At 40.1% G+C, this 26086-nt stretch overlaps 7 protein-coding genes across 10 annotated transcripts; 3 read left to right on the top strand and 4 right to left on the bottom strand.

Moving 5' to 3' along the window:
• Positions 1–266: 266 nt before the first annotated feature.
• On the bottom strand, positions 267–6908 carry Scap (SREBP cleavage activating protein). The gene is made up of 13 exons (XM_076432724.1): positions 6211–6908; positions 5233–5457; positions 4920–5153; positions 4667–4847; positions 4434–4579; positions 3262–4357; positions 2924–3197; positions 1798–2855; positions 1519–1678; positions 1266–1449; positions 1056–1195; positions 763–974; positions 267–683 (listed from the first exon to the last, which is right to left on the bottom strand). The coding sequence occupies exons 2-13, from the start codon at positions 5346–5348 to the stop codon at positions 504–506; spliced, it is 3981 nt and encodes a 1326-aa protein (XP_076288839.1). The 5' UTR covers positions 5349–5457; positions 6211–6908; the 3' UTR covers positions 267–503.
• A 7747-nt stretch (positions 6909–14655) lies between these two features.
• On the top strand, positions 14656–17017 carry Bai (transmembrane emp24 domain-containing protein bai). 2 transcript variants are annotated; one of them, XM_076435994.1, is made up of 5 exons: positions 14656–14960; positions 15155–15296; positions 15379–15449; positions 16248–16374; positions 16446–17017. In XM_076435994.1, the coding sequence occupies exons 1-5, from the start codon at positions 14790–14792 to the stop codon at positions 16565–16567; spliced, it is 633 nt and encodes a 210-aa protein (XP_076292109.1). In that variant the 5' UTR covers positions 14656–14789; the 3' UTR covers positions 16568–17017. The 2 variants fall into 2 exon arrangements, with proteins under 2 accessions (XP_076292109.1, XP_076292101.1); XM_076435986.1 differs by having other exon boundaries at positions 14657–14960; positions 15155–15299.
• A 22-nt stretch (positions 17018–17039) lies between these two features.
• LOC143214703 (uncharacterized) lies at positions 17040–17732 on the top strand. The gene is made up of 2 exons (XM_076436057.1): positions 17040–17337; positions 17510–17732. The coding sequence occupies exons 1-2, from the start codon at positions 17166–17168 to the stop codon at positions 17578–17580; spliced, it is 243 nt and encodes an 80-aa protein (XP_076292172.1). The 5' UTR covers positions 17040–17165; the 3' UTR covers positions 17581–17732.
• Positions 17733–18210: 478 nt separating this feature from the next.
• On the bottom strand, positions 18211–20314 carry LOC143214641 (mpv17-like protein 2). Of its 2 annotated transcripts, XM_076435951.1 has the most exons (4): positions 19881–20314; positions 19357–19793; positions 19160–19285; positions 18214–19095 (listed from the first exon to the last, which is right to left on the bottom strand). In XM_076435951.1, the coding sequence occupies exons 1-4, from the start codon at positions 19903–19905 to the stop codon at positions 19078–19080; spliced, it is 606 nt and encodes a 201-aa protein (XP_076292066.1). In that variant the 5' UTR covers positions 19906–20314; the 3' UTR covers positions 18214–19077. The 2 variants fall into 2 exon arrangements, with proteins under 2 accessions (XP_076292058.1, XP_076292066.1); XM_076435943.1 differs by having other exon boundaries at positions 18211–19285.
• Positions 20315–20456: 142 nt separating this feature from the next.
• Positions 20457–21911, bottom strand: Rpl37-1 (ribosomal protein L37-1). Its single transcript, XM_076436047.1, has 4 exons — positions 21815–21911; positions 21356–21491; positions 20660–20744; positions 20457–20577 (listed from the first exon to the last, which is right to left on the bottom strand). The coding sequence occupies exons 1-4, from the start codon at positions 21815–21817 to the stop codon at positions 20526–20528; spliced, it is 276 nt and encodes a 91-aa protein (XP_076292162.1). The 5' UTR covers positions 21818–21911; the 3' UTR covers positions 20457–20525.
• Positions 21912–22027: 116 nt separating this feature from the next.
• On the bottom strand, positions 22028–24289 carry Eif2bgamma (eukaryotic translation initiation factor 2B subunit gamma). Of its 2 annotated transcripts, none has more exons than XM_076435886.1 (5): positions 24150–24289; positions 23093–23788; positions 22705–23017; positions 22410–22639; positions 22028–22231 (listed from the first exon to the last, which is right to left on the bottom strand). In XM_076435886.1, the coding sequence occupies exons 1-5, from the start codon at positions 24152–24154 to the stop codon at positions 22081–22083; spliced, it is 1395 nt and encodes a 464-aa protein (XP_076292001.1). In that variant the 5' UTR covers positions 24155–24289; the 3' UTR covers positions 22028–22080. The 2 variants fall into 2 exon arrangements, with proteins under 2 accessions (XP_076292001.1, XP_076292004.1); XM_076435889.1 differs by having other exon boundaries at positions 24115–24272.
• A 37-nt stretch (positions 24290–24326) lies between these two features.
• Positions 24327–25921, top strand: Trmt6 (tRNA methyltransferase 6 non-catalytic subunit). The gene has a single exon (XM_076435873.1). The coding sequence runs from the start codon at positions 24327–24329 to the stop codon at positions 25737–25739; it is 1413 nt and encodes a 470-aa protein (XP_076291988.1). The 3' UTR covers positions 25740–25921.
• The last annotated feature ends 165 nt before the right edge of the window (positions 25922–26086 follow it).

The raw sequence follows: 26086 nt of genomic DNA, 5'->3' as shown, positions 1-26086 counted from the left end.
GTTCAACAAATGCAGTTTTCTACCTATAAAATTGACCAAGGCGTACCGATTCGTCCTTGAAATCATTGGATGCTTCGAATTGTAGCACAGCCATACATCTAAGACAACGAACAGAGACACCATCCAACCAGCATCGTTTCACGTGTCTTGTGCCATCGTCAACTATATAGTTCCCGTTTTCACAGTTGTTATAACACTATATCTCCGCGTTCTCCGTCGTCAAGGACAAGCGCATCTTCGCACCGTCTCAACGGAGTATAAATATATTAAGGCGCGACCATGACACGCGGTCATTCGTGTTAAAAAACGTTCCTCTCAAAATCGTGTAGAATCGCTCAAAATATAAAACCGTACGTCGTGTAAAAATGTTCCGTCTATATTCCGCGAAGGCGAAGACTCGTGGGGCCTCGCTCAAGTATTAAAATTAAATAAAGAAAGAGAATTAGAACGAAGGGAACAAAAAAGAGTAACAGCTATGTACAAAGTGCATATACATACTTCTCTTAGTCTAGCTTGTCGGAGACCAACGGAAACCTGATCACACGCAACTGTCGGCCGAAGTCGCAGACAACGCTGTCCCTTAACGCTAACATTTGTTTCACGAAAATACAACTGTCCTTATGACCCAGCCTCACTTCGCGCACAGGCTCCCCTGTCCTTACATCCCACACTACCAACGACCCCTAGAAGTGTACAAGTTTACACGTGTAAATACAATCCGTTACGAAATAGCAAACCTCCCAAGAAAATCAGATTACGTACCTGATTACTGGTGATGAGTAGATGATGCGTTAACATGAGTAACTGTAAACTGTACGCCGATCTGTGTGCCGGAAGAGTGTGTAGTAAGTGTCCCTGAAATCTCTCCCAGACGCACAGCCTCTCATCGGTTCCGATGCTTATTACGTAGGACACGGAGCATGTGATAGCTGCCACAGCGCCGTCGTGGGCCTGTATACTGTACATGCATGTTCCTGTGTATAGACAGAAAACAATTAGAAAACTCAAACCCTAACAGATAGTCATGCTTGCACACTTTTAATAACAACACGTACCTGTCAGGAGATCCCAAACGCATAGTAGTCCATCTTGAGATCCACTGCCAGATGTCATCGGACTCATCCTGTCGATAAACAGACAGGATATGGGCCCGCAGTGTCCATGAAGCGTGTATAATGGCAACTGATCCTCTAACCTAAGGCATAAGAAAAAATTAGGTAACGTTTACTGCGATTCAAGGTCTGAGAGAAGCAGTTGACCCTCACCTATACACTTTCAGAGTGTGATCTTGACTACCAGTCAACACGCGACCACCCTCGCTGTCGAGCACAGTTATCGCTTGTTGGTGTGCCCGGTGAGAACTAATTTTTATGCAACGAAGGTCTTCTTCGGATTGCATGATGTTATTTATATCCATAGGCGAGCCAGCACTTCCCGTTCTAACGTGGGCTATAAAAAGAAGACGGTGTGAAGAAGGACAGATGAGCAATGTCTAAACACATTTGTAAACAAACTTACTTCTTCTGTACGAAGTGAAACCCCAATCGATTTGCTGGCCTTCGCTGTAGCTTTCCAGCTGCAGGAAGTCTATGGAGCCGTTCAGCTTAGCTGCCACAACTCTGCTACCTACAAACTTCACCGCCGATATCCCAAATCCTGATCCATCGTCGAACAAGCACTGAAACATATCGTTCATTGCTTTCCTTTTTTTAAACCTTCCGAATATTTTGTCTTGTATTGCTCTCGATCCTCCTCGGACGCTAACAACGTCAAGACCAATTTCAGATCGCTACTTACTTTGAACCTACCCGTAGTACCTTCCCAGAACTCTAAGCTTCCATTGGCGCAACCCACAACTATCAGGTTCTCCTGGTAATCCATACACCAGATAGCGGACGCTTGAGTGTATTGAACAGTTTTATCCATACTCAGCGAAGACGCGCTATCCACCAAGCCGGACCCGTTCAATCTCCCACTGGGCATGCACAATTGTTCGGCGCTCTCCGACTTCCTCAATTCGTCTATCGATTTATTGTGCTCCTCGAACAAATATTTATACTGGTCTCCAAAATCAAATCCTTGTTCATAGTTCTGTTGTGCCGGGGCAGTATACTTCATCGACGAGAACTTGATATTAATCGCTGACTTTAAATCAGGAATATCGTAAGCATTGTCCAAACTTCTTCGCAGATGTGTCCTCTTTTCCACGTTTGGTTCGTTCGCCTGATACTCGTACTCGAACGTGTTTCCCATCGAGTGTCTTTTACCGATGCTGTTCGAAGGTCCTATTCGCGCGTTGCCTAATCCAGGAGATGATTTCCTGTAGTTCACCGCCGAGTACAGACCGAACGAATTAGTACTTTCCATTTCTCCTCTCGAAGGAGGCGAGCCGCTCTCGTAATCTGACATTAGTTCGTCCACGTCTGTTGTTGCTTGGCTCAAGTTTTTCTTCGGACTGCTGAAAAATTGTCTCCTGTCTACGTGAGCCAACTGTTCGCCGGAAGTCGCATCCCAAACTCGTATGTGCCCAGCTAGACATGTACTAGCGATGGTGTTGCTGTCTGTGGCAATGCACTCAACTTCTTGCGTGTGTCCTTCGAGGACCAATGGCAACGCCTCCAGTACTAACTGCGTCGAGGAATCGTGGGCTTTCTCTGGCTGATGCCAGCTAGCTCTCCATTCGGCGTAATTTCTTGAACAGATACATCTGTAGAGTACCACCATAGTGTACGCAACGACGATCACGCTGATAAGACAAAGTACTGCGGCCAAAAAGATCTCCATGGGGCTCGAAGGAATGAACGGCGCGTCCGCGTTGAAACCTCTGCCTTCGGATCTGCTTGGCAACTCCATATCTGCGACAATTTCAACACTTATATAATTTCGAAACATTATTTATTATGATTATAATGGGTGTACATACCTGAGAAGTCTAAAGGATCAAGAGCAGCGGTAGCAAGACTGTGCCATTGAAATTGTTGCACGTCGTTCGGATTGCTGATTTGTTTAACCAACTGCGGACTCACAGCGTGAGATAATTTCACCGTTGGTAGTATAGTTATTCGTCTGCCGGCAGCAGAAATGTTGTACATAGAAAGAACCGACGACCAATGATAAAACGATAAACGATTCCATGGTGGGAAGTCAACTGGCTTCAGTTTGTTCAATTCTTCGGTAACGTTGTTAGTTAGATCATCCTGTGGCAACATAAAAAGAGTTATTCGAATATTAATTAACTGTACATATAAATTGTTGCGTTACCTGTCTATTTAAATGATCAGGAGCGACGGTGGCAGAGAGCATCGACAATGGTTTCATCGTATTTAATTCGACGTAGTTGTTCAACGACTGAGGTCTGTCCAAGGTGTACCCATCGATCTCGGACTCCGATTTCAGCGTGTCGCTTAAATGTATAACGTGCTCGACGATGCCAGAGTTGTACACGATCATGCTGATCCACACGACCATCCACACCATAAAGGCACGTTGAAATATTCTCGTCCTCGCCCAGAAATGCACTATACGCAAGCGTTTTGGAATTTTGCCCAGCGTGTGAGTGTTCTGCGTGTTTGGGGCTATCACGTTCGTCGGCCCGTTAGACAGGCCGTTCAATCTCGGGTGCGACTTCGATCGGAAAATGTTCGGCTTCCTGTTCGTTATGGTCGTGGTGAACTGTTGCTTACGCGTCGTTGGTATATGCGGCATGTGGAACTTGGACGTTTCACTGGAAAGCTCTGTACGTCTGATGTCGATCGCGAGAATCGTCGAGAAGAAAACCATTTGTAGAAAGAAGTCGTTGACCAAACCGACGATCGCGAATATGCAAAACTCTTGTATGGCTGGCACGAACGTGAACAAACCAATCGTCAGTATAGTCACCTCTGTGAGCAGGTTCTTAGTAATGGACCAACCCTCTTTGGACAGGGCCTGGGCAACTCGGATTTTCACATCCAGGTGCGCCGGAGTGCTCACTACACTTTTCGTTAATACCAACACATTTTCCAACCCTACGATAATCACCAGATATGGAAACACTTCCTTTCCGCTCAAGCTTAACGTTAAGCCAAAAAAAAAGCATACACCCACAGTCATGGACAGCGAACCTATCACTGTCACAGTCGCGCTAAATGCTATCCCAATCTTTGACTTAATCAGTTCTATCTTCCTCACGGAGAAGTAAACGTAAAAGAACAGAGCATTGAAAGTCATCATTAACGGGAAAAAGTCACTGTAATTGAACTCTCCCGGATAGATGATGTGCAGCGTCTCGTCTGTGGGCACGTACGAGCTGTTATCCCCGTCTGCTTGGTGAAGGTGATAGTAACTTTTTAATCTGTGATGCAATCCTTCGATAAATCTGGAAATTAATGGATACAGTTTTAGAACTATGAAAGAAGGTACAGTCTAGTCAGGAGTTCTAATTAATTACTCACTCGTGGTCGTATTCCCTAAGGAATATAGTCACTGCGTATTGCAATATCCTCTGTCGAAGACGAATCGGGTACCGTTTGATTCCAGTTTCCTTGAGGTTCATGCCAAACATGATTTCGGCTAAACTAACTTTACCTTTTTGTAGATTCTACAATACAAAAAAATCATTCTAATTACTATTGATATTACCCTTTGATTATAGGCGATATATTGATCGTCATCTAAATGTTTTTACCTGATACGAATATATCGTGTTTATCAGATTTGTGTCCTGTGCGTATAACTCTATGCTTCTCTGCCACAAGTTTGCGGGAGAAAGGACAAGACAGTTGTATTCCGGCAACACCTCCGGCTTTTTACCGTTTCTTTTCTTAACAGCTTCGACGTGTAAACATACTTGGCCGAGTGTTTTTAATCTACCAGACAGGTGAAGGAAAAAACAATTTGTAAAGAACCATTAAACATTGCATGCAAGATGAGTAACTTACGTTTCTGGATGCTGATAATTTTGTATAATCTCTAGCAGATTAAAAATTTCATAAAGTGGCCCCCGGAATGCGTCCATCAGCGTCAGCTCTTCCGTCCATGGAATAACCCCAGCCCGCAACACCACTTGTTGCACATAGAACACAGAGTCCTCCGTATTGTTTTCAGGTACGAACGTATGATTGATTATAGTCCTTGGCGCATTGCCAGGCATCGGCAAATTGACCAAGGGATAGCTGTGCAGAAAATAATCGTTCGTTTGACAATACATTTGGTTTATTATTCTGCAAATTCAATTCCCCCAAGTCTACTAACCAACATAACAACATTATCGAGATCGCCAACGAAATAACAGCAATGGGATGGGAGGAGCAGACCAGGCCATGAGAGTAGTACAGCCCGGCCACCCTATCTGGCAAACTACGGAACATTTCGCCTCAAGGCTGTCTCATCTCATAGCATGTAGACACGCATATTGCTCGTGATTCATCTACAAACAGTCCACCGATCTCTGTACGCCGACCCTAGAGTCGTTCGCTCCTGTGGAACAACTGGTATGAATTAGAGCTAGCGCCTCTACCCGAGTATATGAGGTACCCGGGTACTCATGAGATCTCAGAACTGGCTACTAGAACTAGTGCTAGACCTAGTAGTAGAAGAATAAGGGAAAATTATAGAGAAAGCAACATAAACAATTATTAACCTTGAGAGACTATGTTATAGCCCACTATCTCATGAGAGTACCAAGGTACATATATCACAAGTAGACTGCGGATTTTATGCATTTATGGCAAAAATGGGCAGGTAGGATCATTAAAAGAAAAATACAATTTTTATTTGGCTCCTGTAACCTGCAATCAATGTGAACCGTTTTTCTTCTGCATAAAGATCAGCAGTCTACTCATAAGTCACAGTTCTGGTATGAATCGATCGAGATGGAATACCGGTCAAAAATTGTATCCGATAAACCAAAACGCATGCTGCTCGGAACATACAAGACGTTGGTCGCACGTGAGACTAAACAAATCGCTGTTTGGAAACAGAGAACATAGAGAACTACAGAGAGCATGGTGTAACGTCCACATGTTTTTCGCGTAGTTATCGATGACGTTACGCAACTGACACATCGTTCGGTCCAGTATTTTCTGTTAGAATAAACGGAACGATTCGGCGACGAGCCGCGACGTAATACGTGAATTAATGACGCAACAACGACAATAAAAGGAGTACTCGATGCGATACGGTGTGCAACGGGGAAACAGCGGCGCGCTAAATGAATAGATGAAAACTTACGTGTGCGTGGTGCACTAATTATATCGTTCTTCGGGTGCAGGTCTAATCCTGCTTTTACATCGTGTTGCCACGAGACACGTTAGTGACCGACGATTCTCCTCGGGTTGACACCGCCACTGTTAAATAAGCATCGTCACGGTTCTTGTCACACCGTCTTGCGGGAGATCATCTTTTAAATCACTACGATCTCGAAGACACGATCGAACGAAATCATTCACTGCAACACTCGCGATCGTAGAAACGAGGAAGCGGACCTGGTGCACCATGAAACGTGATCGTGAACTTAAATAGACGCGGAGTTGCGCCAACCGTTTTCGAGGTTAGGTTCAACCTCTCGTCGCGCACATTCACGCGTAAATACTTAGATAACAGTGGATAACAGTGGGAATTGATCTGACGATGAACGACAACCGTGAAACACACACCGATCACTCACACGTGCTCCCGGTCGCGCGTCATTCTTCGAGCCAGACAACTAACTACGCTAGTTATTATAGTTCTCTTCGAGCAACAGAGAAAACAGACTGACTGGTTCTCGGACAGCGCGCGCCAGCAATCGAACGAATTCCCCGAGTGCACTGGCCGGTTTCAATTTAACTCGCGCGACACTACGCGCGGTGCTAATTTATTTTTAAACGATCCGGTCGAGCCCCTAGCTCCCGGCCAATCGCCACCTGACTTTAATGTCATGCGACCCCTTCTTCTTACGCATTTCACGTGGCCGTCGATTTTTTTTCTCCAACGTTTCGCTCGCTTTCTTCGTGTTTACTCGCCCCTCCCACTAACGAATTCAAATCGACCTCCGAAATCCCGCGCGCACCTCGGCCACAGCGGCATTTCGGGAACGCCGTTACGTCATCGCTTATTGGATATCGAACGAGATCGAGATCGGCGAACTTCGATAAATGTACGCGGAAAGCGAAGTTATACATATCTTTATTTTTTCTTTTTACGCCGCCAATTGCAAATACGATAAAAACACGCGTGAAACTCGCTATACGTTTTTGTGTATGATCTTTTCTGATGATCGAGATTTATTGTTTGAGAATTTTTAAATTGTAATTGAAAAACTTGCTCGTGCCGTGTGTCCGGTGCAGTGCTACGGGAAAGCCCAGTCTAGGACGTTGAATCGAAGGTGACAGTTCATCGTTTTTTTACCGACAAACTATAAATCGATTCTTTTCGAAGCCTTCAGAATATTTTATCTCGCGTTCGAGAAGTGTTAATTTTTTCATTGATGAATATTCAGCAGGAACGAGTATAACAGATGTTTGATATTACCTCATCTGGAATTAAGTAATTAGGAAGCGTTTAATTGTGATCGATGTCCGAGATAACGTTTCCTTTATGGTGCGAACCAGGATCGAGATATATATATAATCGTTTTTTAATATATCAAATCTTGCCCTTTTCTAACGCGTGCCGGAAAAACCGCATTCACTCTTTGTGTTTAGCTTCTGTACACTAATTATTATGCGCCTCGCAAGGCAATTTGCATCTCATTCTCGCGATGCAAATTCCGCGAGCGCCGAAATTTAGTCTCACGACTAATTGATATTAAATATGTGCATAAATGTACGTCGAAGGTCAAAGAAGAATAGTGACGTCATGGGCCGTAATAGATACACAAATAATTTCAATTTGATACAGAAGTTTCCTGTTTTTCTGACGATGTCGTTCAAACATGTAAACATTATGTAATAGAACAAGGACAAAATTTAACTTATCTAAAAACTTATTTATATAAATATTTCAGAAGTATTTACCATTTTCTTCAACTTCCTTCTTAAACATTTCAAGCTGTTCAAGTGTATTAACGGTCTAATACGATTATCAAGACAATTTGACGCCAGCGAGAACGAATGGAATAAAGATGAAAAGAAATAAAGAGGCCCACGGATGATCAAATTAGAAGCTAATTAACGCGGGAAAAGCCATTGTCGTAGGCAGTGGACCATGGAATGTTCAATTATAGCGCAGATATTTTATTCGAACCAATTGGAACGCTTCCCTGCCAATAATAATTTATGCTTTTCGTTGATAAGACTTGTATTGCGTCTTGAATGAATTTTGAAAAAAGCCATTGTCGTAGGTAGTGGACCATGGAATGTCCAATTATAGCGCAGATATTTTATTCGAACCAATTGCAACGCTTCCCTTCCAATAAAAATGTACATTTTTCACACTGATAAATTTATCACACTTATTGGGAAATTTCCTGGCAATCATTTTGCGAAAAATATGATACTAGCAACTATGTATCTTGTGTTATTGCTGATGTATGCATGTTTTAATTTTGTATTACATATTGTGTTTAGATATTTATGTAGCAATCATGTGACCGTGAACATCGTTATTAAAAATGTGTCGTGTACGATTCGGTAATGGTTGTCTCGAATAGATAGTCGATGCTGACACAGCTCGTTCCTGCAATATGTCCCGAGAAATTTTCCTGTCCTACTTCTACGGGTTATCGATTGACATTTCCTGTAATTGACTCGAAAACCGTGACCTTGCTGGAATTGTCCCGTTCAAAGCAAATCAAACGCGAGCGAAACTACATATACCGGAGACTGCCTCGATTATGCGTGTGACTCGTCTAAGTCTTATGCATGAGATCCGAGCCGGTCATGCGGTTATTTCTGTTGGTCTACCCACACAGACATACAATTCAACAACTCTTCAAAACGAAGATTCCTTAAATTTCCCTATGAATGGGGACGAGAGCTATCAATCTTTCTGTATTTACCGTTTTTCCCATGAATTGCGACTATTTTTAGAATAGCTCTCGATTGGTTATTAATACTAATTCCTACTCTAAGTCCTCTTCCCATTCTGCGAAATTCCTGCATGCAAAATTAGACAAACAGTTCAGGAATTCGAAGAACGTAGAAACACACTATTTTTTCATATTCGAGATTTCTAAAAATTTTCATTAAACATTTTTGATTGAAGTCCGACGAATCTTGCTTTTATTCACGAGCTGGACAGATTTTAACGGGAACGATTTTTCTAGATCGGTAGGTTGGTCCAGCGTCTCTTTCTTCGACGAAGTGGAAAATTTCTAATTGCCGCAGCCCATGAGAGCGAACCTAATCGAAGGAACTTATGTGTGAAGGTTATCGGCCACTCCCTGGGAAGTGGAACCGCAGATACGGTTTTCGTGTGTGACGCGTGTATACTTCGTCTACATTTCTTAACCCTTAATCACTCGCATATAGTACTTGCGAAAGGAGTTATTTTATTGAATAAAAATTTATTTATGTTGGAGTCGTATAGAAAGTTCCATGTAAACAGTTATGTAGAAAATGGAGTGCGAGTTCGGCTTTCCTTCGGAAATTGAAAGGGACGAACGCACCTTCTGAAAAGGCGAGCCAACGAATTACTATGACTTAGGGTACCGGGATTCTTCTAGTACATACTGCTATACTTTCGACGCCTCCAGCGCGAATATTTGCTACCTCTTTATTCACTTCTTCCTCCCGTAATCGTTTCAAATGACGTTTCTCTCGCAACTTCAACTGCGTGCGTCGCTCTCATGAATATTTAGAATATGTACTGATTTTAATTACTGCGCGAATTCCGTTCGATTTCCATCTTGTCACACCTGTCGGCCAAAAATCCCCAGTTTCTTTCAAGCTAATTTCAAAATAGATTTCACTAGAAATATTCACTAAAAAATATCCTTTGGGCTCCAACGGTTCTCCCAGATTGCATTCAATTTTACCAACTATTTTTATTATTTATTTCATTCTTCCATTTCATAATTTTTCCAAACAATTTCTCCGCCCACGCAAAACGTAAATATTGAATTCCCGCGATTCCGGCTATTTTCATAGTGGAAACAATACCTCGCGCGCGTCCAGTTCCAGGAATCGACGGTCATCGAATGACGAAACGCGAACAAACGTTTTCGAACAGCCAACAAAGCCGTCGCTTATTAATATTTCCCGTTAAAAGCCACGGACATGTCTGTCATGCATTAGCGACTCTTTCGTGCGAGTAAAAATCTTCCTCAAGTAAAAATCCGTATCCGCTCTACGAAAAAAGCATACATGGCGACTGCCATAAGCTGACTCAGCTACGGAGAAATAGATTCAAGTCTTGTTACTGTCTCCGATCGTTTATGTAACGCTGCGACACACCAAAAAAGATGTTGCGTAGGCAATCTGCGAGTCTAAGCACTATTACGATTATTGCAAATCAGTATTATCGATGATTCTATTTATGCCTGGAGATATTGTATGTTGTAAAAAGGATTCGCGAACTGAACGTTCATCTTACAATTAGACTCGTTTGAGTTTGCTGCAATTTTCGTGTGGTGTTTAGCATGCGAGAAATTCTGAAAAAATTCACTGGTACACTTTGAAGTGTGTAGTTTCAGACTTTATGATTAAAAATGTTCGGAAAAAGTTGAGCAGGTTTCATATTTGCAATTGTTTCGCGGTAGTGTGGCGGAAGTCGATCGTCGATTGTCAGTTCAGTGAATTATTAGCTTCTAAGAAGCTTCAGAAGACTACTAATTTATCGGTATAGGAATGTAACTATTAAGCTTCGAGGTTCACAATTAACGAAGATCCTCGGATAACCTCCGACCCTCGAAAAGTAGGAAAATTTCAATATTTCAATGATTTCAACACTCCGAAGCTCCAAAACGTGAAGCAAAATATGTATCTAACACGAACATGAAGAAACATCAACTAAAAATTGATTTCAACGAGCAACGAAACGAAATTCTGTCGAATTCTATTAAAATTTGGGTTTTACGAGGTTTCGTAAAATGATTATAGAATAGAACTACGTAAAAATGAATAGTATTTCAGTGTGCGCTTTCACTTATGGTTCTCTAGAGAAGCTAGATCTTGCTGTGATTTGTCGCAGAGCGCGTCTGCCGGCGTGTTTTCATCGTGTCGGCGTTTGAGGTCGGATTAACTTCGCATTGTCAGACAGTGTCTATCTCGTCCAGCCCATTATCCCGCTGATTGACGTATCTAATTGCATCAATTGCGTCATAAATGGAAATTAGGCTGCTGTGAAATGGTCAATGCCGGGCTGGGGTCAAGCGTCTGCCTGGACGAGGCGTCACGGAAACGCACGTGTCATAACTCTTTTGATTTTCTGCTTTTCCTTGCTTTCCTCTTTTCACTTCAACTTTCGCAAACCTTCGAACAAGCTCCGCGCCATCGAGCAAAATTCATTTCATCCTGATTTTTTTGCTAATCTCGCGCAAAAACTTGCTTGGAAATGAAAACTTTCCATAGCCAACGGGGTTTTGCGATTTTGTTGCGTACAAGTACGCAGAACTAGTTGCACGCATACATTAAACTAGTTCGAATAAGCTGTTTAATTATAATTGCTGGCGAACTATATCGAGACACAGTGATTTAATACAAGTGCATGGCACGCATGATTCCGCACTCGAAGATAATCTTCCTGATAGCTGTGCAGCTAATACTCTATGTACTTTTTAGAAAACTCAAGATAAAATAAAATCAACCAAGAAGATGTCTCACCCCTTCAAATATTATTTGAACACATTCAAACGCGTTCACACCGTTATAAAATAAATATTGTTGAGTTCGGGAGTGTCTGAAGAATTTCCTACGTGAAAATCATTCGAGTAGCTTCCATAGTTGAAGAGAAATAAACTCGTGAAGCTAAAAGTTGGATTCTCTTCTTCGAAACGATTTTGGAGAAATTGAAGCTAACGGAGGAAATCGATTTTCAAATTCACGGTAGCTGTAGTTTTCTCAAGTATTATAGATTCGCATACGTCATCAATAATAATGATTATACGGGCGTAGAGATTTTTTTCGAGAGGAGTGTTTGTCGAGCGTGAGAGACCGTGATTTACGTAAACGACGATTCTCCCCGTTCTGTATAAATGCTGGAAAACAGTGTCCGCTCTTTGAATTGGAAATAATAAACCAGTTGAATGTTGAAATCATTTTCGTTTTTATCTAGCAGAAATATTGTACGAAGAGCCCGCAGATAATTTATTTGACGTGCGCCGCGTCGGTTATCAATTTTTTTTATTTATCCGCGTTCAAAGTTTACTGTTTGCTGTTGTGTACGCGTCACCTCGGTGTAACGCTTTTTTTTATATTTTTATTCGGGACGTTTCATCGAACAACTTTTCGAAACCTGAAAACTCGTTCGCCGAGAACACGATTATTTTAGAACCACCCTTTATATTCTCAAACATAATTATTATCGATAATTACGTTTGTACAGATAGCGCATAATTTATATTCGGAAGCTTATTAATAATTATTATATGTATACGCATAAAATGGAATCGTCTTTTAAACGATTTTTACGAGCATGAAATTGTAATTGCTCGTCATTTGCAATTGTACAATGCACGAGAGCATCATCCTTCGCAAAGACAGTAAATATTTTTGCGGATAAACCATCTGATTTCCATGAAAACAAGTTTGCGTTCCCCGAGTCCTTTGTAAAGAAAATTCGTTTTTTTTTATTTTTTGTCTGCGGACAGCATACATTAAAATTTATTCGATAGAAACGTAGCATACGTCTGGCTAGACTGCGGATGTTCATGCAATTTTCAAATTTTGTAGACTTTAAGACGATCATCCTGCTTATTCATGTACATACAGCGTATTAAAGAAACTAATTCAGTGGAAATTGTTTTTATCCTACCGAAATTAAATATTTAAATGTTCCTCGAATTTTTGTATTTCAAGTGCAAAAGAATCTATTCTATCGCAAGAAATTCATATCTTCCTGCATAATCTTCGACCCTTCGTGACCCACAGGTACTGTTGCAGCGAAATTGCATGTTCAGCCATTGATTTTGCAATCGCAAAACCTTGACCGTTCAAGTTCATCGGTGATCTATCAATATTATGCACAATTTTACGATATAAACTTACAGCGACGGTCAATGTTGCGTCGTTGATAACACAGTTCCGATAAATAAAATGACCATTCGATAAACCAAACCACGTTCAGTTCATACATATATATATAGAGTGGTCGCTCGAATAGTTCGATCACCGACTATGAGAGATCGTGTCATTCGAATAATTCGGTGTTTTCTTATGCCCTCTAGGATATATTCTGGCTGGAGTAAGAAACAGAAGGCCATCGACGTGATCTCGTCGGTGAGAAGGCAGATGGTCACGGAACCATATTGATCACTATGAATCGTTACATTCTGTAATTTATTTATTGTACAGCCTTCTGCTGTGTCGGACCTTGCTTGTATGTACCAGACCGGTTGGAGCCGGTATTCGGCGTCGATACATTGAGAGGGTTGGTTCATTGAGACTTGGTCACTCGTATTGCCATTCTCTCTGTTCGTAATCCTACCCGGGTTCACCTCAATGCTTTGCGTTGCCTGGTGGCAGGTAGTTGGCAGAGAAATTCTCTGTTCGTCATCCTACCCACGTCACCCTACGTTGCCTGGTGGCAGGTAGTTGGCAGAGAGATGGTGTTACGTTTGAACACTTCTCACTGTCCATTCCTCTTGGTGAGGACACGTCGGGTATCGGCTCTGTCCGGAGATGGGCTGCAACCATTGTACGCGCCGCGTCACCTTCGAACCAGAGCCTTCTGCTCTGGTTCGCTCTTATTTTTTACTTTGAAAGAATCAGAGCCTTCTGCCTGATTCGCCTTCGATCCCCCCTGGATCGGAGACTTCTTCTCCGATTCACACCTTTTGCTCCGCGATAATTACTCGACATACTTGCGTAATTTAGTATAAGTCCATCGTTGTAAGAAAGGGAACCAGAAGGAATATTGCATTCGTTCTGACTCCCTTTCGGGTCTCTAGTGCAGCAACCTCCTCGTGGTGAGACCTGGGCAATCGGTATATTATCCTTTATTTGTAAGAACTTTTAGTGTCTTATGAATAAAGGATAATATCGAGCTAATAGCTGCACATTTAATAAATATGTTGATTTTCAATAAATTCTATTCCTATACCTATTGTGTGTGTGTGTGTCTTCCATAACATTTTGCAATTTCACCTTCCTTCAGAACAAAATATATGTATTATTCAAGCTGGTTCGCCCCGGGCGTGAACAATGTCATATATCGTCTGGTTCTATTTAGGTAAAGAGACGAGATATTATTTCGTCGGTGATAGTATTATAAGGCAATTACAAAATGGGTAATGTGTGAGCATTCTATACTATATCATTCTTCTTCTACTTGACGAGTATCTCGTCGGTGCTAGAACTTTTAGCGATGTGGTATTTCAGATCACTGTAAGTTCCACTTTATCCCCGCGCCCGTTCGCGCCCACTTACTGGTCCCGCTGAATATTCGAAGTCGGTAACATAGATCGCTAAAGATCTTGTAGAGATTATGTAGGTTCTGACCCAGGCTAAAGATGATGCAGGTTTTAATCCAAACTAAAAATTAAATTAGGGGGCAGCATTGTACCGGGTCTCTGCCGTACACGTGTTGCTCAACGCGTCACGTGACCCGCCCAAAATATTTAATGGCTGCCAACTCATCAATATGTTGACGGTTCTTTCTTAACATTCGTTTAATTCACGCAAGTGTCATTTGAAATTGTTAAACGTTATCACGCGAAAGATCGTCCAAACATGCGGAGCATTTTATTATTGTTCTTTACACTGCTCTCGTACGCACACTCGATCAGGTTCTTTTTAGAGCCTAACTCGATGAAATGTTTGAAAGAGGAGACGCAGGCTCACGTTCTGGTTGCCGGTGAATACGAGGTCTCCGAAACGCCGGGCGTTAAAACCGAGTACATCGTAAGTCTTTCAAAAAATACTAATTTCGTCTTAACATTTCTACTGCATTGAGGTTATGTTTGATTAACCTCACTTTCTTCGTGTCATCTTGTGTTTTTTACTCAATTTATCTGCATTTCACATTTCACATTGTTAGTCTCGTTTCTCAAAGTTGCAGATTTCATATTGATACTTATATTTTATTACCTCGATAGGTTCGTGACTCGAAGTCCGAAGTGCTCAGCAAAAATGATAACATACTGCACGGAAAGATGCTGAAATTCTCGTTCGTATTGGAGACGTATGACAAGTTCGAGATCTGCTTCATGGCACACGCGGTGCAACCGTCTTACGCAGGCAGTATATATGATATAGTTTAACAATCATGTGTGTGTCGTTATATTTCTTCTCTGTAATTCTAACGAGTGAAATCTTTCAGATTTGAAGAATGTAAAACAAGAAGTCCATCTAATTACAAAGCGTGGCATCGAAGCGAAGAGCTACGAAGCTGTAAGTTCATTTGTCGAATGTTTGTTCTCATAGACAACATCTTTCATTCATTTATTTCTCTATCGTTTGATCATTCTCATTCTGCGCAGTCAATTTGCTATCGATGCTTCACCTGGAGGAACCTATTTCGTGTGTAATAACTAGACTGCTATTTCTTTATGCATTTATGAAGAAATTGTGAGATTCCTACTTCTCACAATCAATACAAATAGGTTTCCAATAGGGGAAGCTCGAATGGAACATATTTGTTAAACGATCAACAGGAATTGGCAATCCGTTGTGTACTTATACGGGTAAAATCTATTTTAGATTGTCAATTCGTGATTTATTTAATTAACCATGGAAAAGAACAATCTCATGATATTTAATCTTTTTTTTTTATATATGACTTGTATGGGCGCACAGATGGTAACGTAGAGAAATTGGTTGACGTAGCTTTTAACAGCATGGGTTTTAGTATGATTTGATTTGTCAGGGTATTTCGCAAGTTCAACGAGAAATACCCAAGAGATTGAATGTTTAGAGTAGAATTTTGCTCACGATCTCGCCACCTGCCGTAGATTGTCACCTACTTAATCTACAAATGTCGAGAGAAGATTGATTGAATTTCCAGTATTTCTTTGTTTCCCAATTAATCGAGTACAGTGCTACTTCTAATCATGTGTGAAGTGTATAATATCCATTGTTCTTTTGTAGTTCTTGAGTACTGACAATGATTTGACAAGCTAAAGATTTGTTTTAATCTATGAATGTACGAACGTCCGCGAGATTATTAAACAATCGTTTCAATTTAAATAGATAAGCGAAGCTGCTAAGCTGAAACCTTCCGAGGTAGAACTGAAACGTCTGGAAGATTTGTCCGAAGCAATCGTTCAAGACTTTGCTCGAATGAGGCAAAACGAGGAAGAAATGAGGGACACCAATGGTGAGAAATAAAAAATATCATAATATGGAATACAGATCGAATTCTAATTACTTCTATTTTTATATTTCCAGAGGCTACGAACTCTCGAGTACTTCACTTCAGTATATTCTCTACATTATGGTTGTTCGTACTCTCCACTTGCCAGGTTCTATATCTGAGGCGCTTCTTCAAATTGAAGAAGCTCATCGAATAGGTCAGAGACTTTCAATCTTCCTGCGATTTTAACTGAAAAGTTTAATTTATTCAAATTTTGATAAACGAACGGGCAGAAAGTCCTCAAAATTATGTAAAACATTTGCAGACTTATACTTTGTACATTTCATTATACAAATTTCAATAAAACAATGGATGGAGTGTAATCATTAAGTATGTACTTTAGAAGTGTTGTGAAACTTTTTCTTTGGATCTTACAACATGCAAGATTAAAAATAAATTAGTGTTCCTTAGTTAGAGTAAGATGAATAGGTTGTTGAAGATAATTTAATTGTATTATTAGACCTTGAATAAAATGCGTCGAAGGTCGAAAAGTCATATATTTAATGATTTAAGTGCGTTTATGTCGCGTTCCTTAGTGTTTGTCTTACGAATTCATATAAAATCTATAATCCTTATTACTGGAATAAAAGAAATTTGAAAAACTGTATCCTATCTCGATTGACTTCGTTATTTATATACAAACATGGCGACCGAAACATAACCTACAAGAAACCAATTTATAATAAGAGCGCATCGTGAAGTTTTAACCGGAAATACGTTCTGCGAAAAATTGTGTCGTACGTTTTTAAGTGAGAATGACTGAAATAACAGGAACGGTGAACAGTTTTATTAAAAATCGAGACAGAGACTGTCTCGGATGCAGAATCTTTAGCGGTTGCGGTCTCATTGGGTCCGGTTTGTATGTCTCCTACCATACGAAGAAATTCCAGAACATGGGAAAACCTATAATGTATTCTATTGCAAGCGGTAATTAAAACAATTTCATTAAACTCGTACTGTTTGTACACATCGAATTTATGCGATCCATCGAAGTGGGATTTCGATGTAAATCGTACCTACAATTCTAATCAACTTGCAACTAATATATATTTTCTAATGTTGCACTTTAGTTTATTTATTAAGTAATTATATGTTGCAGGATTAATGTTGCTTGGCACCGCTCGAATTTTGGATCTCCCCCCATTTCGCAAACAATTAAACCATGGATGAATTATGATTATTTATACAGAACTGTTTTAATTCTGTTTAATACTCCACGAAATTTGTAATATTATCCTGTTTTACAAATAATCTATATTTTTATAGTCGTGTTACTTTATGTATACATATATAGATGTAAAATAGAATTATCAAGAAACCGATGTGAAGTTGGTACATATAAATAGGTAGATAAAGCTGTTGCGAAATGTAGAATGGTTTAATCCTATTTCTAGAATATTCGGTTTAGAAGTAGCATGCGGCTATCTTGTTTGTTGTTTCGCGGCAGTTTATTATTTGTATTTACATTGAACAGTCGCTATTTGCTTACTGGCGACTGAAGGCTTAGAAGACGCCGTAATCCCGCCGTCGCCAAATGCCAAACAATAGCTATCACCCTAATAAACAATTTCCATTCGATGGATTGTTGTCGTGTATGATAAAAAAAAAAAGAAAAGAGCGGCGATTAAAAATTCCATTGGAATGCATCAGACACGAGGTTGCATACTGGCGTCTTGATAAAACCCCTATTGATAAAGATCAGTCGGATAAATTTCGAAACTTTGACGCCAACTATAATGCGCGGCGTCCTCCCGGCGACAAAACAAATCCTTGTTTAGATAACACATATAAACAAGTTGCATACATTGTCATTTTCCCTCGAAAAATGCAATGCTTCTCTCTAGATCTTAATAAAGGGTATCAAAGGTATCTGGGTAATCAGTAGAAAAGTTTGTTTTATCGATACGTTTTATTTCTCCAAATTCGTTTATGTACAATGTACGATTTAGTGTCAGATCTGATCATACATTTTTACTCAATCTTCCGTATCTGTATTATTTATATAATTACGGTTAGACAATAAATTATCGGAAAAATTGGCATTCTCTACGGTAATCACATGGCTTTGCCACTTGTCAATGAGAGTACCGCCTTATCGCACACAATGCAACCTTATCGTCTAGTGATGTCGAACTACGGAGGATAACAAAGATTTCGAAACGCGATAACGAAATTGTATAATCACACAAAAACAATGACGAAATGGCCGAATGTCTTTTGTGCGTTCAGGATTACCGCTCCGGGACGATTAATTTACTTCCGGCGTTGTAGCCGAGGTTTCAAAAAAGTCCGGGAACTTTGAACACTTTCGAATTTATCAATTTTTAGAGCCCGTTCAGACACGGCGGAATCCGCGCGATTTGAACCGCGCGGTCCTTATTTATATTAGCGTCTATATGTATTCGTTCACACGTGACCGCGCGATCAAACAATCAAAAACAAAAATCGCACGGTCGAAAACGCGCGGCTCTTATTTATAAATGTCGAACGCGTTTTGATGGAATTAACATGTTTCGTCGAGCTTCGTATGTACATTTGACGAAGTATAAATTAATCGATGAAGGATAGATCGATGTAAGTTTCCGCAAATTATCAAGACCTCAAGATCAACATGATCCATGCATTATCAGCTACTGATTGAAAATGATGTAGACTAGAGATTTCGCATCACTGGAACTGGTGATCCTATAAAAGAGACAATCATCAGTACAGAAATATATATATCCAAAGATATAAAATAAACACTTACGTATTTCATGTACGACAGGAAAATATCATAGATCATTGTCATAAAATTCGTGTACAGAACTCGGTATCTAAAGGGGATGAAAAAGAAATTGATGCACTGTGTTGGAGGCCAGAAGCAACAATCCACCTGAAAACAACCAAAATGTTTTAGCTTCTTGTGTTTATACACAGCTCTACTGATTATAATTATATACGTACTTTCCACGTGTCGTATAGTTTCACTCTCAATTCGTCGTAGATCTCCTCGAGCTTCCTGCTCTCCAACACGCCGAGCCCAATAAAGAATATACCTAGACAGGTGGGACTAGCGATTGACTGGTCCAGACAGGTTTTCTTAACGACTGATACCGCGCATCTGCCGGGTATGACTTTGTCCAGAACCAGGTAGAACCAGTGATGAAAGGGACCTTGGATCAGACCCACGGTCGTCATGTTCTTCGTCCTGACGAAGTCGTGCACGTACGTGTCCGAGTTCGTCAGCTCCTGTTGTCGATCCTCCAATGATGGAATCATCGTTCGATTTTCCTCTACCAGACACTTGGTTTTCTTCCAGTGTTCGCTGCGTTGTTGAATCAGGTCTGCCGCAGCCATCATCAGGCCACAGCTTACCGTATTCGTAACCAGCAGGTACTTGTCTAAAGATGAAAAAGAAAAAGTTACTTACCGATATTTCGAATAAACAAATAACCATGGAGGCTGTACAAGTTCGCAAATCAATTTACCAAATAACTTTCTCCAAGCGTTCATCTGGACGGGTCGAGTAACAAACTCAATTCGAAAACTTTCGTGTTTCGACCTCCAACACCTTGACCTTCTATCTGGCAAGTTTTCTCGGGTTGTTTCAACACAAATTGTCTAAATTTGTCCCGCTTCCTTTACTGCTATATGATCATACGGTTATTCTTAATCTTCTGATGTTTGTGAAGGCGAAATCTTGGATGAACACGGCCCAGGTGCATACCGTTACGACTAGCTGTAGCGTACAGTCTAATACAGGTAGACGCGGATACAATCGATCATGGTGCGCTATAAATCTGCGAGTTACTGCAAAAAATTCATAAAATCGCGGCATTTATAGAGAAGAGCGGCTGCAGTCGTGCAGATCTAACGCGTTTGCGCAGTTCACAAGCCCCACTCTATGCACTCGCATTATCTCTTGCGATTTACCTGGCAAAGATGCTAACGGATCAGTGAACTCGTACACTTTGTATACGCGTGTTTGCTTAGAGACAGATATAGCCGTCGCGACTACTAAAATAAGATCTTGTTACGAGGAAATAATGCAAAACACACACCTCTGCGAGTTTTCTGTTGTTTATTGGTAGTCAAAATCTTATAGATACACAACACAATGACATAGGTCGCGATTACTTAGTTGCAACAGCCTTCGGTTTCGGTAAACCTTCCCTGAATCCATTCCTGACAACAAGAGAACAGACATCGTCAGTATGTAATGTAATATTGTAGTTTAATTGATTCGTTAACAGTGTTCGAAACTCACTTGAACTTGCGGCGAACAATCTTCAAGTAGCGCATGCGACCGGTACCAGTGGTCTTCCTCCTTTTGGCTTTCACTGACCAGTTATCTGAACAAAGCAATAACAATGTTAGAACACTGAACGTTCAATTTTTATTTGTATAAAACAGTTGCTGCAAAACTCGAATTCAAGGAAAGTATATAAAACACTATTACAATAAATATGGAGCGAGGAGCTAGCAGAGGATTACGGATGATAGATCTAGGATACATCGGAGCTGTGTAAGATGCTAAGAGAGCTAAGCATTGAAATGCTTGTTTTATACCAGCCAATGCATGTTTTATATAGTCGATTAATATCTTCACTCTGATCGACAGTCTCCTAGCTTCTATCGCAACTTCAATGTACTACCCCAGTCTTCAAGCTCGTGTTGCAAAGAGTCAGGGTTAAAAAGGCAAAGGCCACCTTCGTTTCTTAACATTTCATTACTCGCATACAGTGCTTATAACCTCAAAACATTAAATTCAGTGTTTCAAGCATAAACTAAGGTGCCGTCTAGGAAATATTTCTTTTGCATTGAAGTAGTTATTTTACTGAGTAGAGAGAAATTTGTTTCGTAGACAGTTCTGTAGAAAATAGAGTGCGAGTAACTGAAGGTTAAACATAATTCCTGCGACTTTCAAGACTCGGCGAATGAGTATGAATGATAATGAACTTACAGGACCGCATTTTCTTCTGAGGATATCCACACTGAGCACATTGCGACTTTTGGATATGGTACGAGCTGCGACCACACCGTCTGCACAATGTGTGTGTCTTATTTCGCCGCTTACCAAAACTTGACGTACCCTTCGTCTGTGAACATAATAATTACACAATTATTAAAACCTCGATTCGTCGGAATTTTCAGGAAATGAACCAGCGAAACACTCGGAAATCGAGCGCGAATATGTTTCTTTTAACGATTTAAAGCCGCGTGTCATATTGTAAACATTTCCGACATAACCTCTAACGTGGTACAACACTGATTAACTATTTTTTCCGAATTTTCCTGTCGGAACTATTGTTGCATATCGTTTCTACTAGAGATACCGAAACGTTTCTTATTGTTTTTACGCGACAAAAGCCTGAGATGGCTTTGCAATAAATAGATATTGATTGTTCGAATTCTCGCTCACCATCTTGCACGAAGGAACAGTTCAAAAGAGATGATGGTAGAGCGCGTTCCAAAATCGAACGTTCCCAGTCCAAACAAGTTTGAACCGTGTTACAGTGGTTCTCAACTCAAAAAGATCTCATTAATTTTTACGAGGTTTCAGGTATTATACATATTTTTTGATCTATGAAATAATTCGAATACGAATGACATGGGAAAAATTTGGGTATTCGTAGAAGAAAAGAGTGTTATGTTCAAAAACTCTTTATTGCATACTGATATAAATAATTAAATTTCTATGAGCCTGTCAGTGTCGGTGAGAACTTCATGAGAATGATGACCCGCTACAACATGTTCAGGACCAACAACACAATCCTGTAATACTGCACCCTCCTCGATCACACAGTCGCTGCACAGGATGCAATTCTGTATCACGCATCTGGAATTTAGAAATTGAATAATAGAACGTGATTTCTAGACTGCGGATTTATACGCTTACATGGCTAAACACTTTTTAATGAAACCTTCAGTAGCAACAGCAATTTTCATTGCGAACAAGTCAAATGTAAAAGAAAATTTCTATGCTTCCTTTTGGTATGGTAAAGTGTTAAGATTACCTTTGTTTAATAGTAACATTTTCCATTATAACGCTGTTTGATACTCTAGTTTTAGATTCGATGACTGCGTTTGGTCCGATATGGCATTGTTTAAGGAAAGTCTTTTCATATACAGTGGCATTGTCGTCCACGCAACAGTCCAGAATCTGTGTAGTGTTTATAGTAGCACTAGCAGAAATTCTTGGAACATTCGATTCCTTAATTTCATGGCAGGTCCACAACTGTGATATCTGAAACATTTACTCTGTTAATACAGAACTATTAATTCGAAAAGAATTGCTCGCCGTATTTTCACCTTGGTGTTAGCGAAATGGTACATTTGTATAGTGTTTACTCTAATCCCGAATTTCCCACTAGCGATATGAGCGTAACACCTCACTATGTCCCCATCATACACATCTTCCAAATCGGTATTGTGATCATTATATGCCGACATTTTTCTGATCAAATCGTCTAGAGGTTTTTCATTGGCGAAACCATGTATATCTTTCTTAGAATTGAACTGTACTATTGATGTGTTCTTATCCTCTGTGAATTGCTTAGGAGGCTTAGTCAATTGATTTCTAACGATGTGTGGAAGCAGTTCACCCTTTAACGCGCTGAAAGTCCTGTTGAGAAGAAAACAATTTATTAAGTACATTATATGCAGAAATGTTCAAGCGTTTTGATACTATGTTATTTACTTATTGTGCACCAAGTAATCTAAAACCCATTTGCTCATCACGTATAGATGAGCATCCAGCAACTTCGAGTGAATGGTAAAGCTTATACACTTTTTAAGAAGCATCTGCGAAATGTTTATGGTTTCCTCGAAATCGGAGGCCGAAGCCAAAAATACTAAGCGTCCTGTTTCGTTATCGATACCTATCAAATCGGTCTCTGGCATCTGTTTGTTTTTTGGACCTGGAGTCACAAAGTCGTCGCTAGGTGGTAGCTTAGGCACAGGTAGCATAAGCGCAACGATACTGGCGTTATGTTTTCTGTATAGATTTAAAACCTCGCATATGTCGACGTTACTGATCAGATCGCAAGAAATCACTAAGAAATCAGTGTGGATTTTCTCGTGTATCAGTCTAATGGAATCTGCGGTTCCTAGATCTTCAGCATCCTCGACTGGAACAATGTCTACGTTGATCTTGAGGTTTAGTTTCTTCAGAGCAAGCGATACATTGTTCCCTATATTCTCCGACACAACAACTATGGCTTCTTTGAAGCCAGCGTATTCCAGTAATTGGAGAGGATACCATAGCATCGGTATGTTTCCAATCGGCAGCAGACATTTGCACTGGCCCTGAGTAAGCTCCGTCATGCGAGATCCTCCTCCGCCAGCAAGCACCACTGCTTGGAATTCTTTGTACAGAGACATTTCTTTCTGATCGCTGCAACGAGAGATAAACAAAAGATAGGTCAAAGGTATCAAGACGATATAATAACTAAATAGGCTGTGGATCTACGTGCAAAATAAAAGTTGTCTGTATCGATCGCAAGGAATGGAAACCAGACAGAATGTTGTTTCTTCCCTTAATTATTTTAGTAGATGAGAAATCACATATATATATATATACATATATATATACATTTTATATCATATATATACATCTTCAATTTTGAAAATCTTCAGTCTAATAATAACTTTTATAAAGCGAGATTACAAGGTTTCTATTTATCCTGACGCTTACAAGGATAATACTCGCATGAAACTTACGAGAATATAATGACGAAAGACGAACAGAGTATTACCGCATTAATTTTTAATTGTACACGATCTCTCTTATGTAGATGATAACACGGTAACCTTTTATGACAGATGGACCATCGATGGTGCGTTGATTTATTTGTACGTGTGCTAAGGTTATGTCAGGTTATGTCGAACAGTTAGGTTAGTTTGTAAGTAAATACACAAAAGCTCATGGGAATATGGGATTGACAAACATGTGCGAGTCCGAGGAAGACGTGATTACCGTAGGAAAGTATGTAATAGTAAAGAAATTGAATTTCAAGAAGATTTACAAAGTGACTGCCAATGGACAGTTAATGCTGGGAAGAGATCTGGTAAATATGGGCGAAATTATTGGCAAGAGGTATTGGACCACTTTCGAGATGATACCATCAAAGAATGGTAAGAGAACATTCTCCTTGAGAGAAGGTTTAGAGTCTGAATCGTGGAATGATTTATTGGACACCTTGCCCAGCGGTCATGATAATCGTTCCATTAACGACGACGGCACATCTCAGAAATTGTCTAAAGAAGAGATTGCTCAGCTTCAAGAAGCTGGTAAGAGCGGTAAGGAAATAGTAGGTAGCCTAATCGAAAACAATAAATCCTTCTCTGATAAAACGGAGTATTCCCAGGCGAAGTATCTGAAAAAGAAGGAGCAAAAGTATCTTAGATATTTGACTATATGTAAGCCTAGCATAACTTCTCTGCACGACGTGTACTTCAAGCTAGATCATGCTAAGATCGGGAGCTTGCGAATGGATACGTTGGCGCAGATATTGTCGTACAGTGATGTTCAATCGGATGGATTGTTTATACTGTACGATAGCGGGTGTCAAGGCTTGCCAGCGGCTGCTTTATTGGATAGAATTGGAGCGAACACGGAAGGACATTTGATCAATCTGCACCCTGGGAACGTGCCTAAGGCCTTGTTAATACACGCCATGAACTTTCCTAAAGAACAATCGAACAGATTAATAAATGTGAATATTTATAGCTTTCTGAGATTGTATTACCAAGGGGAAGAAGCTGTTTTAAATAATATTTTGGCGTCGAAGAAGGCATGCAATAATTCAACTGATAAGACTGAAGCGAGTAAACGCAATCAAGTACAAAATGAAGATATCAACGATAAAGAAAGCACTAGTAATGCAAACGAGATTGCCGAAAGCTGCCAAGTTCTGAAAGAACATAATTCGCACAACTCTTCCATCGGATTGAAACGAAAATTGGATGAATCTGAGAAATCCGAATCTACAGAGATCGTTCCTCTGAAGAAACCAAAATGGTTTGAGGAAACTCAACAAGCTGTAGAGCTCGTAAAGAATACGAAAGCTCGAGGACTAGTTATTATAGCTAAAGAGCATCCTTTGAATATTGTAACTGCTCTTTTGCCTTTTCTGGGAGTGTCCAGACCTTTTGTGATCCACCATTTATATCGGGAACCTCTGCAGGAGACGTACGTGATGTTGAAGCAACATCAAAATGTTATTAATCTGAAGCTAGTTTCAAACTTCCTACGTTCCTACCAAGTTTTGCCGGACAGAACGCACCCCGACATCCTGACCAGCGATTCGGGCGGTTATTTGTTGACAGGATATTTAGTTGAATAACAGTCACCGCTGCGATTTACTATATCGACTAGAACATTGGACTTTGTAATAAATTCTGTACAATAAAAATGTAAAGCAATTCCTATTATACAAGTATTTTATGTTTAATATAATTTCAGTCCATTTACACAAGCCAGAAATAAAAGAATTTAGTACGATTTTAATTTATATAGGACCTAAAAAGGCTACTAAATACCACGGTCTACGAAAATTGCAAATTGCATAAACATTTGCAGTCTAGTTATCACCGTACGTTTAATGTTTTTTTAAAAATCAATGAAAATTTTTCAAATTACCCGCCATACAATAATATCTTTGAAATACATACACTGAAAGAAAATATTCAT

Source organism: Lasioglossum baleicum, chromosome 1 (genome assembly GCF_051020765.1).
Source record: "Lasioglossum baleicum chromosome 1, iyLasBale1, whole genome shotgun sequence".
NCBI lineage: Eukaryota > Metazoa > Arthropoda > Insecta > Hymenoptera > Halictidae > Lasioglossum > Lasioglossum baleicum.
Note: the sequence above shows the minus strand (reverse complement) of the source record. Positions and strands in the feature narration are given on the sequence as shown.

Excerpts from the sequence above, each read along its gene's own strand:
- LOC143214703 (XM_076436057.1), top strand. The coding sequence starts at position 17,166 with ATGACTGAAATAACAGGAACGGTGAACAGTTTTATTAAAAATCGAGAC. Across the intron at positions 17,338-17,509 it reads AATGTATTCTATTGCAAGCG|GATTAATGTTGCTTGGCACC; the intron begins GTAATTAAAACA and ends TATATGTTGCAG.
- LOC143214641 (XM_076435943.1), bottom strand. The coding sequence starts at position 19,905 with ATGAACGCTTGGAGAAAGTTATTTG. Across the intron at positions 19,794-19,880 it reads CGCTTGGAGAAAGTTATTTG|ACAAGTACCTGCTGGTTACG; the intron begins GTAAATTGATTT and ends TTTCATCTTTAG. Across the intron at positions 19,286-19,356 it reads AACTATACGACACGTGGAAA|GTGGATTGTTGCTTCTGGCC; the intron begins GTACGTATATAA and ends GGTTGTTTTCAG.
- Trmt6 (XM_076435873.1), top strand. The coding sequence starts at position 24,327 with ATGGGATTGACAAACATGTGCGAGTCCGAGGAAGACGTGATTACCGTA.
- Scap (XM_076432724.1), bottom strand. The coding sequence starts at position 5,348 with ATGTTCCGTAGTTTGCCAGATAGGGTGGCCGGGCTGTACTACTCTCAT. Across the intron at positions 1,196-1,265 it reads CACACTCTGAAAGTGTATAG|GTTAGAGGATCAGTTGCCAT; the intron begins GTGAGGGTCAAC and ends CTTATGCCTTAG. Across the intron at positions 684-762 it reads TACTCATCACCAGTAATCAG|GGGTCGTTGGTAGTGTGGGA; the intron begins GTACGTAATCTG and ends GTACACTTCTAG.
- Bai (XM_076435986.1), top strand. The coding sequence starts at position 14,790 with ATGCGGAGCATTTTATTATTGTTCTTTACACTGCTCTCGTACGCACAC. Across the intron at positions 14,961-15,154 it reads GCGTTAAAACCGAGTACATC|GTTCGTGACTCGAAGTCCGA; the intron begins GTAAGTCTTTCA and ends TTACCTCGATAG. Across the intron at positions 15,300-15,378 it reads GCAACCGTCTTACGCAGGCA|ATTTGAAGAATGTAAAACAA; the intron begins GTATATATGATA and ends GAAATCTTTCAG.
- Eif2bgamma (XM_076435886.1), bottom strand. Across the intron at positions 23,018-23,092 it reads GATTACTTGGTGCACAATAA|GACTTTCAGCGCGTTAAAGG; the intron begins GTAAATAACATA and ends TCTTCTCAACAG. Across the intron at positions 22,640-22,704 it reads ACCATTTCGCTAACACCAAG|ATATCACAGTTGTGGACCTG; the intron begins GTGAAAATACGG and ends TAAATGTTTCAG.
- Rpl37-1 (XM_076436047.1), bottom strand. Across the intron at positions 20,745-21,355 it reads TCAGAAGAAAATGCGGTCCT|ATAACTGGTCAGTGAAAGCC; the intron begins GTAAGTTCATTA and ends TGCTTTGTTCAG. Across the intron at positions 20,578-20,659 it reads ATTGTTCGCCGCAAGTTCAA|GAATGGATTCAGGGAAGGTT; the intron begins GTGAGTTTCGAA and ends TCTTGTTGTCAG.